Source organism: Benincasa hispida, chromosome 5 (genome assembly GCF_027475165.1).
Source record: "Benincasa hispida cultivar pf3 chromosome 5, pf3_genome.v1.1, whole genome shotgun sequence".
Taxonomy (NCBI): Eukaryota; Viridiplantae; Streptophyta; class Magnoliopsida; order Cucurbitales; family Cucurbitaceae; genus Benincasa; species Benincasa hispida.
The window spans coordinates 50521930-50534511 of record NC_143482.1 but is presented as its reverse complement, the minus strand read 5'-3'; the positions used below and the strand labels follow the sequence as shown (position 1 = coordinate 50534511).

At 28.5% G+C, this 12582-nt stretch overlaps 1 protein-coding gene across 1 annotated transcript; it reads right to left on the bottom strand.

Moving 5' to 3' along the window:
* Positions 1–1380: 1380 nt before the first annotated feature.
* LOC120078391 (phenylcoumaran benzylic ether reductase Pyrc5-like) lies at positions 1381–7186 on the bottom strand. Its single transcript, XM_039032656.2, has 5 exons — positions 6651–7186; positions 6197–6331; positions 3668–3905; positions 2520–2723; positions 1381–1748 (listed from the first exon to the last, which is right to left on the bottom strand). The coding sequence occupies exons 1-5, from the start codon at positions 6831–6833 to the stop codon at positions 1582–1584; spliced, it is 927 nt and encodes a 308-aa protein (XP_038888584.2). The 5' UTR covers positions 6834–7186; the 3' UTR covers positions 1381–1581.
* Between the last annotated feature and the right edge of the window lie 5396 nt (positions 7187–12582).

Below are 12582 nucleotides of genomic sequence, written 5' to 3'. Positions count from 1 at the left end.
GTTGTTAGAGTGGTTTGGTTTGTTTCTACTGCTTCTGATTTTGTTGTTTTGTGATTTGCAAAAATTGTGCTTGTGTTTGGTTTGGAGTTGTTTTGGTTGGTTTGGTGGTTTGAATTGGTTTTGGTTCTATTATGGAAGAATTTGTTGTTTTTGCTTTTTCTGTGTTGTTATTTGGTTATGTTATTGTACTTGTTAAGTCTTGATTTCAGATAACTTGTGTTGTTATTGGTTATGTTTTGTATTTGTTAAGTCTTGATTTTAGATGACTTTTTTGGCAAGTGGTTGGTTGTTTGATTCTTGTTCTGTCTTTTTTTAAAAAAAAAACAAAAACAAAAACATAAACCAAAGGGGAAGTTTGTTGGAGATTTGTTTAGTTGACTTTATATTTTTCTAAGATATTGATTTCTGCAGTTGTTTCGAATAAAGTCTTAACATCTATTTTAGACAACAATATTTTTTTGTAAATATTTTTCCTTATTGGAAAAATTCCAACATATTCATTTCATCGGATATTTTATTTATTGAAGCGGGACTTATCTTTTCCAAACAGGGATTTGTTTTCTTTCTTGGATTCGATTATTAAAGGTAAATTTTGCTAATCATTTAGGGTTGTTACTTTTGTTATTTGAGCAAGACGTTTCCTATTCTATGTGGAATTGTGTAACATTGTGTTTTTGCTATTTGCTCACTATATCCTGCTGGGCAATTTCTTCATTTGTTGAGTTAAACATGTTAAAGATAATCATGGTCTTAGGGGCAACCTAAACTCATCACTGTCAAGAAGGAATTCTCATGATCTTAAGGGGAGCTTAAGCCATTACTATGGAGAAAGAGTTCTCCGTCTTAAGTGGATCCTAAAATTCATCAGCGAACGAAGTTCGTTGACTTGAAGGAAAGATGACAACATTAAGAGGAGCCTCACACATTGTCGAAAGCTGAAGTATTCAACACAAATATTATCAAACATAGGAGGAGCCTAAGTGTATTTGAGAAGGAGTCTCACATTTAGGGGAGGCCTAGGTGATTTGTGAGTGGAGCTCTACGTGAGTCACTATCGTAGTCGTGTATTATAGATAAGTATTACGTTGTAAGTTGCTTAACTTATTAATATTATGATTATCTTTCTCGGACACATTACCCCTAAACGTAGATAGATTTCACCAAACAAGGTTACCAACTTCTATGTGTCTTTACCTCCTTACTTGTTATTGATATCTTATTGTTATAGTTGGTTTCTGGCTTTTCGTATAACACTCATAATTTGAGTGACGAGTCAACCTATTTTCATTAGAAATTATAAAGTACGATAAAGGACATAGGGGAAAAGTAAATTTTGAATTCTTAAAATAACTTAAGAATATTAGAAAATCATGCACTTACTTTCTTATTCAAATTTCATGAACTTTCATAGATTTTGCCATAATCTTTAGAACACACGAGGAAAGAAATACATAGCAAACCATAAGAAAATCAGGAAATACAACAACAAACAACAATGCTTCATTAAACTATTGCTGCTAACATGCAGTGCCCATTTTCAATTTTCCCCTCATTCTTATTTTTTTCCCTCCACAAACTTCTTTAAACAAACTGATCAAGATATTCATCCACAGTTGTATATTTAACTTCTGGATACAATTTTGTAGCTTCCACTCCAAATGATGGTTCAATTTCAAAGTTGGTATGATCTCCCTTCACAAATGCTGAGTGAGAAATGGCTATTATCACATTCAAAGGAAGTGGAGCCTCTGCAAAAATTAAAAAAAAATTATTGTCTTAATCAAATTTTATTCTTTCCAATGCATTATTATATATTAGGAGTGAGTATGATAGATCGAAAAATTAAGCCGACTGAATCGAAGGTGGTCGGTCGGAGAAGAGGAGGGACTCGGTTGGCATCGGATTCGAAAAAATCCAAACCAACAATTGCTTTAAAATATTTTAAAAAAATCAAAATCGATCGACTGATGGCTGATTTGCACTCTTTGATGGCCAAGATTGATTTGAATATTTACTAAATCAACTATAGTCGGTTCGACGGTGGTTTGATCGGAAATTGACTCTGACCGGCCATTGCACACCCCAACTATATAAAAACTCTTTGATTAACCTGATAATTTTGTTGGGTGAAGAAGTACTTTTGACCAATTAAGCATATGTTGTAATTTTCCATGGTATTCAATGACTAAAGTTAATAGTGCTCTAAAGTCAAATTATTTAAATTTACCAATATATTACATATTGAACCCAAAAGATTAAGAGGCTGATGCTCATGTATCCCAATTAATTTTAAAAGGAACAAAAGTTCGAACATAAGACCTTTTATTTTAATACTATATTAAATTGTTCATTAATCTAGAAGTTTAAATTGATGGACTACGATAAATTTCATAAAGCTATGAATAGATTCAAAAAATGAAAAAAGAAAACAAAAGAAAAGATGGACTACGATAAATTTCATAAAGCTATGAATAGATTCAAAAAATGAAAAAAGAAAACAAAAGAAAGACAAGTCTAACCTTCGATGTTCTTCAAGACTTGTTCCTCAGGAACATAGATTTTCTCAACAGTTTGCCCAATTTTTTTCTCCCAAAGAGCCACAAGATCATTGAAAGAGATGATGTTACCAGGTGGCCTGATGTAGAGAATCTTGTTCAAAGTTCTTGGATCATCCACAGCTTTGATTGTATAAGCTCCAATATCTTCTTCCTTGTTGAATATCGCTGATCATAATTCACAAGAATTCAATAAGATCCTATGTTCTTAGACAAAAGATATATTTCAGAAGAGACTTGGACTATATTTCCAGAAAAAATTAAAGTACATATGAACATGATTTAGCTAATTTAAAATTTTAAGTTTATAATTTCTACTCAATTTTTCTTTGTCTTTTTATCTACTTTCTCACACCCTTTTTGAAATCATTTATAAGTAATTTTGGGAAAAAAAAAATTCTTTTTGCTTTTCAGAATTTGACTATGGTTCCATTTGATAGACATTCCATTAAAAAAAAAAAAAAACTTAAGCTTTCAAAAAACTATTTCCAACTATTCTTACTTTATTGTATTCTTTCTATACAAAATTTCTAAAACCAAGCTTATTTTGAAAACCAAAGAAATTATTTTTTCAAAATCTTGATTTGTTTTTTAAATAAAAAAATAAGGAGGAAACAAATTAAAAATGAAATTACAAAAACATAAAACTAAAAATAAAATCATTCTGCTTCTTTTTCTTCCTTTTTTTTGGCAAGCTTTTCATTTGACTTTTTAAAAAATATATGTGAATTCTAAAACTAAATTATATTTAAGGATTTAATTATAACCTACCATATAAAAATAGTTTAATTCCTAATCAAATTATAATCGCAAAAATAAGTTTTCTAGAACAGTTATTTTTGAAGTACATGATCATGCGGGTTTGAGAACAAGAGTAGAAATTGGATAACAAATCTCAGAAAATACTTTTGAGTAGAAGTAACGTTTATAAACTTAATTTATAAAATCAAATGATTATCGAATAAAATCTTGAAAAAGTGAATAACAAACTATAAAAAAATACTTTTGAGTAGAAGTACTTATTTATAAATTTAATTTTTAAAATGAAATAGTTATCAAACGAAATCAAAATGACGATAATCGTGTAAAAAGAAAGGGTAAGAAATTATTACATTGTGGAGTTCCATCCCCCAAGATAACAATTTTATCTCTAGGTGGAGAAGAAGCTCCTGGTTGAGACAAGCTAGGAAGGAAGTAGCCAGCAAAGAAGTTGGCGGAAACATAAGTGTAAGGAATTCCTGCTGCCTCCACAGCTCGACGAATCTGAACCTTTACACCAAATGCTGATTTTGCTGGCTCCACAGCACTACTACGATCCACATCATTTCCAAATTCCGATGGAAGAAATCTCTGCAATTAATTATTAACAATCATTCATTCTAATTAACTCATGTTTATCCATCCGTAATGAAATTTCATGTACTTATAATGAAATTTCGTTGATGGATCAATCGTAAATCACAAACATAATTAGATTGTTTTTTATTGCGTTTATTGAAAATTACAAATCTATCATATTTACCTTTATGATCAAATAATAAAAGTAAAAATGTGACAGATTCATAATTTTTATACTGTTACATACAATAGTAGTAACAGTAGTGGGTCCCATGTAATTTTCAAGTATAATCATATTGAACACTCTCTGTTCGTCAATCAGATGATACGTTTTGATTACATATTTCAAGGTGGACCCCACGGTTCATTACAATTATAGAACATAAGTAAACATTAACACATGTAATTAAATGAGATTCACTGTACGAGTTAATCATTGATGGATTATGTTTCATCAAGTATAAGCGTGGCCTAAAATGAAATATAGTAATCAAATGCAACGGTGGGCTAGAACTTTATGTCAAGGGACTTGATATATTAGTTTGTTGAATGAAAAGTATGACATTGTTTTTATTTGTTTAAAGGACAAATATCAATTTATAGTCCTAAATTTTGGTTTGTATCAATTTAAACCTTAAAGTAATTGTTCTATCAATTCAAACTGTGAACTTTGAGGGTAGTATCAATTTAAATCATGAATTTTCATAAGTATATCAATTTAAACCCCAAACTTTCACAAGTATATCAATTTAAATCCTAAACTTTCATAAGTGTATCCTATTAAAACATGATGGAGGGTTTAAATTGATACAGTTATGAAACTTCAGGGTTTTAATTATTACATTTATGAAAGTTTAAAGTTTAAATTGTTACAATTATGACTTTGAGATTTAAATTGCTACAATTGTGAAAGTTAAGGATTTAAATTGATATAATTATTAGTTTAGGGTTTAAATTGATATAACTCCTAATATAAATTGATACTTGCCCTTAATTTAAACTACTAACAACTTAGTCTTTACTCATAGCTCATTTATCTATATCTCATAAGAAATTTTATTGAAGTTTAACAATATTTTTTTATGATATGGACTTAAATCTTTTTTTTTTTTTTAATTAAAGACAACCAAATTTATAGGAGGGTTGTATCATTCTTCCAAAAGAGAATATTAATAAAATTAAGGAACAAACAAATATATAAATTATTTTGATGGTAGTCATGTGAATTTGAGAGATTTTTCATCTCATCCATTGTCTTATCCTATTTCATCCTCAATTACTTGATAATTATTCGTGTTGCTTCAGTGAAATTTTTGGAGAGTAATTCTATTTTAGTAATTTTGAGTTGATTTCAAATTGAATCAAACAAAAAATAGTTATAAATCACTAAAATAGTCTAAACTATTCATTATTGTAAATTTAAGATTTATATTGATAATATTATTAATAGGGAGTTTTAATTGATAACCTCAATTATGAGTATAATTATTTTAATTTTTTTTCAAAAACTTGAAAGCATTAATGTTGACACGTAATATTGTATATTAGAGAGTATAATTATTTTAATTTTTTTTCAAAAACTTGAAAGCATTAATGTTGACACGTAATATTGTATATTAGAGAGAGACAAAATGATTAAATCCATTCAAATCTCTATGATATATATATATATATATGAAAGTCTATGATATATGATATATTATAATTAAGAATAAAGTTTCCGTTACGCAAGCAGTGGAATATTCCCATATTATAAAATTGTTAAATTAACAAGATGATAATTGGGGAAGGTTCATCTATATATTATAATATCATTATATGATTAAATATTTATTATTTAGCCTCTAAACCTAAAGTTTATGTATATTTGATGCTCAAACTTTATAATTTATCTTAAAAGCCTCTCAACTATCAATTTTTTATCTAATAGATCTCTCACATCTTTTAAATTTGTAAAAAAATAACTAATCTATTGAATAATAAAATTAATAATTATCAACTTAAAGAGACTCTAGACTTTCAAATCTATTAGACATAAAATTTAAAATCTAAAAGATAATTGTTTTAAATGATAAAATTGTTAAAAATATCTTTAAATATAGTAAAATTTTACTGTCTATCACTATCCATCATTGATAGAGAGTAAAATTTTGTTCGTAGTTTTAAACCGTGTAAATCTAAATAGCAAGGAGATTTAGACATAAAATTTAGACTTATAATTTAAGCATAGACACTATAAAACAAATTTGCATAATAAATTCTATTGAAACAACAAAGGAGAGACAAATGAGGAGTATATTGACCTTAACATTGCCAGCCTCTTTGATAGCATCTATGAGCTTAACTTGATCAGCCAATTGACCAGCACCAACAGTAGAAATCACAACATCTACTTCTTTTATAGCCTTAACTAGACTATCATGATCATACAAATCACCCTGAAATCATAATATTAATAACAAGTCACAACTCCAAAAATAAATAAAATAGTCAAAGGATTTCCAGAAAAAAAAAAAAAAAAACATGCATTACTCTTTTTTTTATCAATCGATTTCGATATAAAAATTCACATTTAGTATCGCAAAACTCATCAAACCAAACAAGTATCTGGCTAAAAAATGAGATCTGACCGAAGAATTGTTAATCCAAAAAGGCACGGAATCTGATTATGAACAGGATCAATCAAATCGTGATGATCTCATTCAATAATTGTTCGAAGAAATTGAGATTTAGAATGTAGATCAAAAGGCGACTTACAATGACAAAAATGACTCCCAAACTCTTGAACTTGTTGATGAGCTCAGATTTAGTTGGGTCTGAAAGAGTGGACGCTCTAACAAGAAGATAGGTTGGATTTCCAGCCTTAGCACTTGCCTCTACAATGAACTTACCAATATAGCCAGTGCCTCCAACAAACAAAATCTTGCTTTTTTCTGCCATTTTTTTAGGCTAATATGTATTAATCTTGCACACAGAAAGCAGAAATATGGACCAAGCAAAGAATCAAAAGGAGTGATAATACAAACCACCATGGTTACTCCTCATTTTATAGAAGCTAAGAAGGTGGCTTATTTTATTTTATTTTATTTTATTATATTTTTTAATTAAGTTTGTATTTATATTTAGTATCTAAATGTTTAAGTTTAAATTTATTTAGTCTCTAAACGGTTAGATTTGTATTTATATTTAGTCTTTGAACGTTTAGGTTTGTTAAAAAGGGAGACCAAGCCAATTACAAAATTTGAATATTTAGGTTTGTATTAATCTTGTACACAAAAAACAAAAATGGGACCAAGCAAATAATCAAAAGGAGTGATAATACAAACCACCATGGTTTCTCCTCATTTTCTAAAAGCAAAAAAAGTGGGTTTTTTTTTGGGAAGGATTTTAAAAATAGAAAAAATAAAGGAAATTACTTACACAAAGTAGTAAAATATAATCTTTTTGGATAAAGATCGATAATCAGTGTCTATCAGTTGTAGAAACTGATAGAAGTCTATTATTGATATTATGTGATAGATGCTGATAGAAGTCTATCCATGTCTTTTTTTTTTTTTTTTTAATTCAAGACTGTACAAGGTGTTGAATGTCAAAGATACCCCCAAAATGAGTAGTTGGTAAGTAGAAAATTGTTCCCTTTTCCCACAATCCTATCCATGTTCATTGAGTTAAGTTGGTAACTTCAAATCCAGATGTGACTTTCCACTCACTCACTCTCACAATCTATTATCTAAAGTTTTAAAAAAATTAATTAATATGGTCCATTTAATAACCATTTTATTATTTTTTAAAATTAAGCATATGAGCGCTATCAGTTCCAAATTTCTTTTTTTGTTATCTACTTTTAATTAATGGTATAAAAACCAAATCAAATTTTTAGAAAAAAAAATTGTTTTCAAAAAGTTGTTTTTGTTTTTAGAATTGGCCTAAGAATTCAATCATTGTACGTAAAAAAATATGCAAATTATTATAAGAAATGTGGATGAAATAGACTTAGTTTTTTTAAAAAAATAGAAATCAAATAATTACTAATTGAGGTATATAATTTTTTTTTTTTTACTTTTGAAAATTAAACTTTTAAATTTAATGAAAATAATATAAAATGAGCATAAATTTTAAAAATAAAAAATTTAAAACAAAATAGTTGCGGAAGTATTCAACTTTTGTCAAAAATATAAAATTAAAGAAAAATACTAATAATAGTCCATCGCCATGAAAATATAATAACAAAGGGGATTATTTTATTGGGTTTTGTACAATTTTTTAAAATATTTAGAAACGTGCATCTTTTGTTGTTATAAAATTAGAAATTGTATATGATAATAAATAAATATATTAAATAAAGTGTTGAGATATGTGAAGTAGTTTCCTACTTATTAAAATATCAGTTTGGATATTGATCGGATCGAAAATTTAATTGTATCGATATCTGGATAGGTATTGAGAAATTAAAAATTGTAATCATTTAAAAAATGATAAAAATAATTTAAATTAATAATTAAGGTCCCGTTTCATTTTTTGTTTTTTTATTTTTTAAAATTAAATTCATTTCCCTCTTATTTTTTACAATAATTTGCATCTTTCTTATGCTTAGTCAAATTTCAAAAACAAAAATAAGTTTTTAAAAGCTGTCTTTTAATTTTTAAAATTTGGTTTGGTTTTTTAAACCATAGATAGAAATTGGATAACAAAAAATGAAATTTGGAGGTAGAAGTAGTATTTATATGTTTAATTTAAAAAACTCAAAACAAAAAAAAAAAAAATTATTATCCAACGATATCTAATTTTTATTTGCTTTTTAAATAAATTATAGAACATATTATTAATATTTAAATTTATATAGAGGTTAATCGGTGATACTTTCTATAATTCATAGGTACTAATATTGATATATCGAAATTATCCATTCAATTCTGATTCGATTAGATAAATCAATGCACCATAACATTTTTACGTCCGTCCTTTGTTGGTGGAGTAAAAGTTTAACAACTTGACAAATAATAACTTTTTAAAATACTAGTATGTTGCTAGGTAACATGCTAACGCACGTTAATATATATATATATATATATATATATTTGATACATATCTACTATCAACTAGTACTTTAAGATTCTTTTAGTACAACAATGACAGAGTGGAAATCGAACCTTGTGGATCTTTAAAGTTGAAGGTCATGTCAATTATCACTGAACTAAATTCACTTTGACGTTATTTCAAGGTTAGAGAACAGCGTTGTGGAAAGGGAGAAAATAGTGTTCATAGTGTGCTACTAAATGGCCGAAGAAACTTTTTTTTTTTTTTTTGAAATTTTTGTCTTAGAAAAAACTCATTTTTCTAGTGATACCTTGTAGAAATACAATTTATTGTTCTCACGAAGTTGGAATAGTTAGGATTAAAATGTTGTAAATGCATTCATAATAAAGGAAAAAACACATGGAATTGTATATATGTGATAAACTCATGCAAAAGTACCCTTAAGTAAAAATTGCATCACACACACTTTAATGCAGAAACAAGGCCACACAAAGAGCATGCGTCTAACTAATCTAATACATGGTAGATACATTTGGCTCGTGCAATTAACGTCAAATCACAACTTGCAAGCATGGGCAACTGACATGCAATGTCTGAACGTAGCAGAATTGCAAGTGGCTAACTCAGGATATGGAAATTAATGCAGTCACATCACTAAATGGCGAAATGATTGCTTGTATAAGGAGGAAAAGCTGTCTAGAGAAGAAGAGTTAGTTAGATAGTTAGTCAGTTAGAGAGCTAAGACACTTAGAGATTTTAGGGCTTAGAAATTTGTAAATTCTTCTTTGCCGATTGCAAGAAAGAAAAAGGAGGAATAATTGTCATTTCCCACTGTTGTTAATGAAGTGTTGCCGGAGAAAAGTTCGAGAGAGATATCTCCTTCATCCCTTCTACATAGTTGTCAACAACAAGCACAAAAACGAGCTAAAGAGAACAAGAGATTGAACCCTGCGACTTGACTCTTCTCCCTTACATAGAATTTTCATTCATTATCTTAGTTGATTAAACTGAGATTCTATTTATCAAAAAATATTTCTTTAATTCAATCTTCATTTCAACAATTTCCACATTCCCATATGTTAAATCACTAATTTTTTTGTGTGTGTGAAGTTTACTTGCTTGATATTTGCATAAAGTTTGTTGCTTGAGTCCGCTTAAATAGCTGATTGAAGTAAAAATCTCTCAATTACTCAAGATAGTAGTTATTTGCGGAACTAATCAAGCTAGGACGTTGAGTAATTTTAGATAAAGTTATTCATGTCATCTGTTTGTTCAATTTGACTAATGCATGCATCTTTGAGATAAGATAAATGTGGCATTCACATCGAGAGATGTGGAGCATGAACTAGAAAACAAACTTTAAACGCATTGCAACAAACACTTAGATTCTAGCAGGTATCTTTACCATCTCCATGAAATTTTCACTGTGCTTACATAGACTTGTTGTTATAACTAAGGAATCAACGCATACCATCTAATGCATGACTAATTCATCCATGTACCCTTTCCCCCTTTATCTGAACTGCCACTTCATCTTACAATTGTGTTTAGTTTAGTGTATGTAATCAATACATACATTTAGTTAGTAAACTACTACAAATAGATCAATAGACCATCTTGTGTTAATCTACACTAGATTCCTGGCGTTTGACCTTGGACTTACTAGGACACTTAAGTTAGATTTCTACTTATGTCTCACTTAAGAAAACTTGTGTGCAATTGACAAAGCATGCTTGAACATTAATTCATCATTTGTCTGACGCATATCATTATCTTCATAACAAGAGATAGATCATTCATTCTCACCATCAATTATTTTCAAAAGCACAAATATGAGACACGCAACATCTAGTAATAGAGATGATGAAGAAGTTGCAAATCTTCTAAATTTTATAACCTTTGGTATTCTATTGTTGATTATTGTAAGTAGAAATTATTAAGGTTTAAATTAGGTCCCTAAAATTTTTAAAATTGTCGTTTTAGTCTCTGAACTGTTAAAAAGTGTTTATTGTAGTCCATATTATTAAAATTATGTTAACTCTTCAACAAAAATGTGAAGAAGCTTATATTTTTTAATAGCTAGGCTTTAGATTTATTGAGCAAGATGAAGGTGAAGAAAAATTCCAATAACCAACACGACAATATACTGAACGACCAAAATTTTTAACTAAAAATGTCTTTTAAATTATTCAGCATTGTCACCTTATTCGAAATTGAAACTCTCGATTCTTAGTATACCTAACTTATTTGGTAGCTTAATCATCCAAAAATACATGTCACCTTGCTATTTTATTAAAGATTTAAGAAATTCATAATACAGCAAGGTCCAAAATAAGATTTTTTTAAAAGTTCAAAGACTAAAACAAATACTTTTAAAAGTTAAAAGATAAAAAGAAAATATTCAAAGTTTAGGGACTAAAGCGAACATTTTTTTATCATGTTCAGCCTTGTCCTTATTATAATGATGTATTTGTTTAGTGTTGAAAATTAATTTTGATTAAAAAGCTCTAAGCTTGGAGTTTGATAATATTTTGGTTTTCGTGTTCTCGAACTTGACATTTTAATGAACGAGATTTGTATTTTTTTTTTTTTTTTAACTTTGTTGTTGCCATCAATGTTTCTTTAGGCTAAAGGCATAAAAGGAATTCAAGCCCAAAAAAATAGAATATGTAGTATAAGGAAATAATTGCATATATGAAATAAAAAAAAATGGTAAAAAGCTAAAAAGCCCACGCCTAGCCACCATTTTGCTCGCTTCTTCCCAGTTTTCTCAAATTGAAATCTATCATTGATAGTAGCTAACAGTGATAGCCATTGATAGCAACTATAAGTTGCTATGACTGATAGTGGCTACCAGTGGTAACTTTCAATTTGAGAAATATTAATACAATCTTGAAATATTAACTGTCAATTTGCTACCAGTTATTAGTGGCTATCACTGATACACTTTCATCAATTGGAATCAACCTTGAAATATTAGCACTTAAGGCTATCAGTGGCTCTCCATGCAAGCGAAAGAATAAATAGGCTTAACTAAGAAGGAGATTGTTTTGCCAAATTTTTTCTAACGCCTAAATAAGGGAGAGTTGCTGCCATCTGAAGAATTTGAAAGAAGAATTTTCGTCCAGCCAAAGGAAAATTTGAGAAATTTCTGATCAATTTTGGGAGAAATGATGTTCAAATTCTATGGTAAGCAAAAGTTAAGATGATTATGAACATTTCTTTGAAGGAAGTTTAGTTAAACATGTTGGAATTAAATTTATGAAATTTGGAAGTTTGATTTTGAGATGATGTTGTGGATGAATAAGCAGGAAGTTGCATACGAAGAATAAGTAAGCAACTGATAGTAAGGTTACACGTTAATGCATACAACATAACAAATCCATAACGAAGGCAAACTGAGTCCATCACATAGTGGATGTACGTCGCATAGGCTGAGAAGTGTTTCAACGCTTACCCGAGCATCTTGAGAAGGATTCCTAATTGTCATTTAAGTTATAAGGTAAGATGACTAAGGAATAGTCAATGCGTTAAGGATGGTTGTGTTAGGGTTGATACCCTAAATCTCATAGGGTTTTATAGTTTGTAAACTTATATTAACAAACATGTATGCGATTAATAATATTTGATATTTTATTCACTTTGTCTTTAA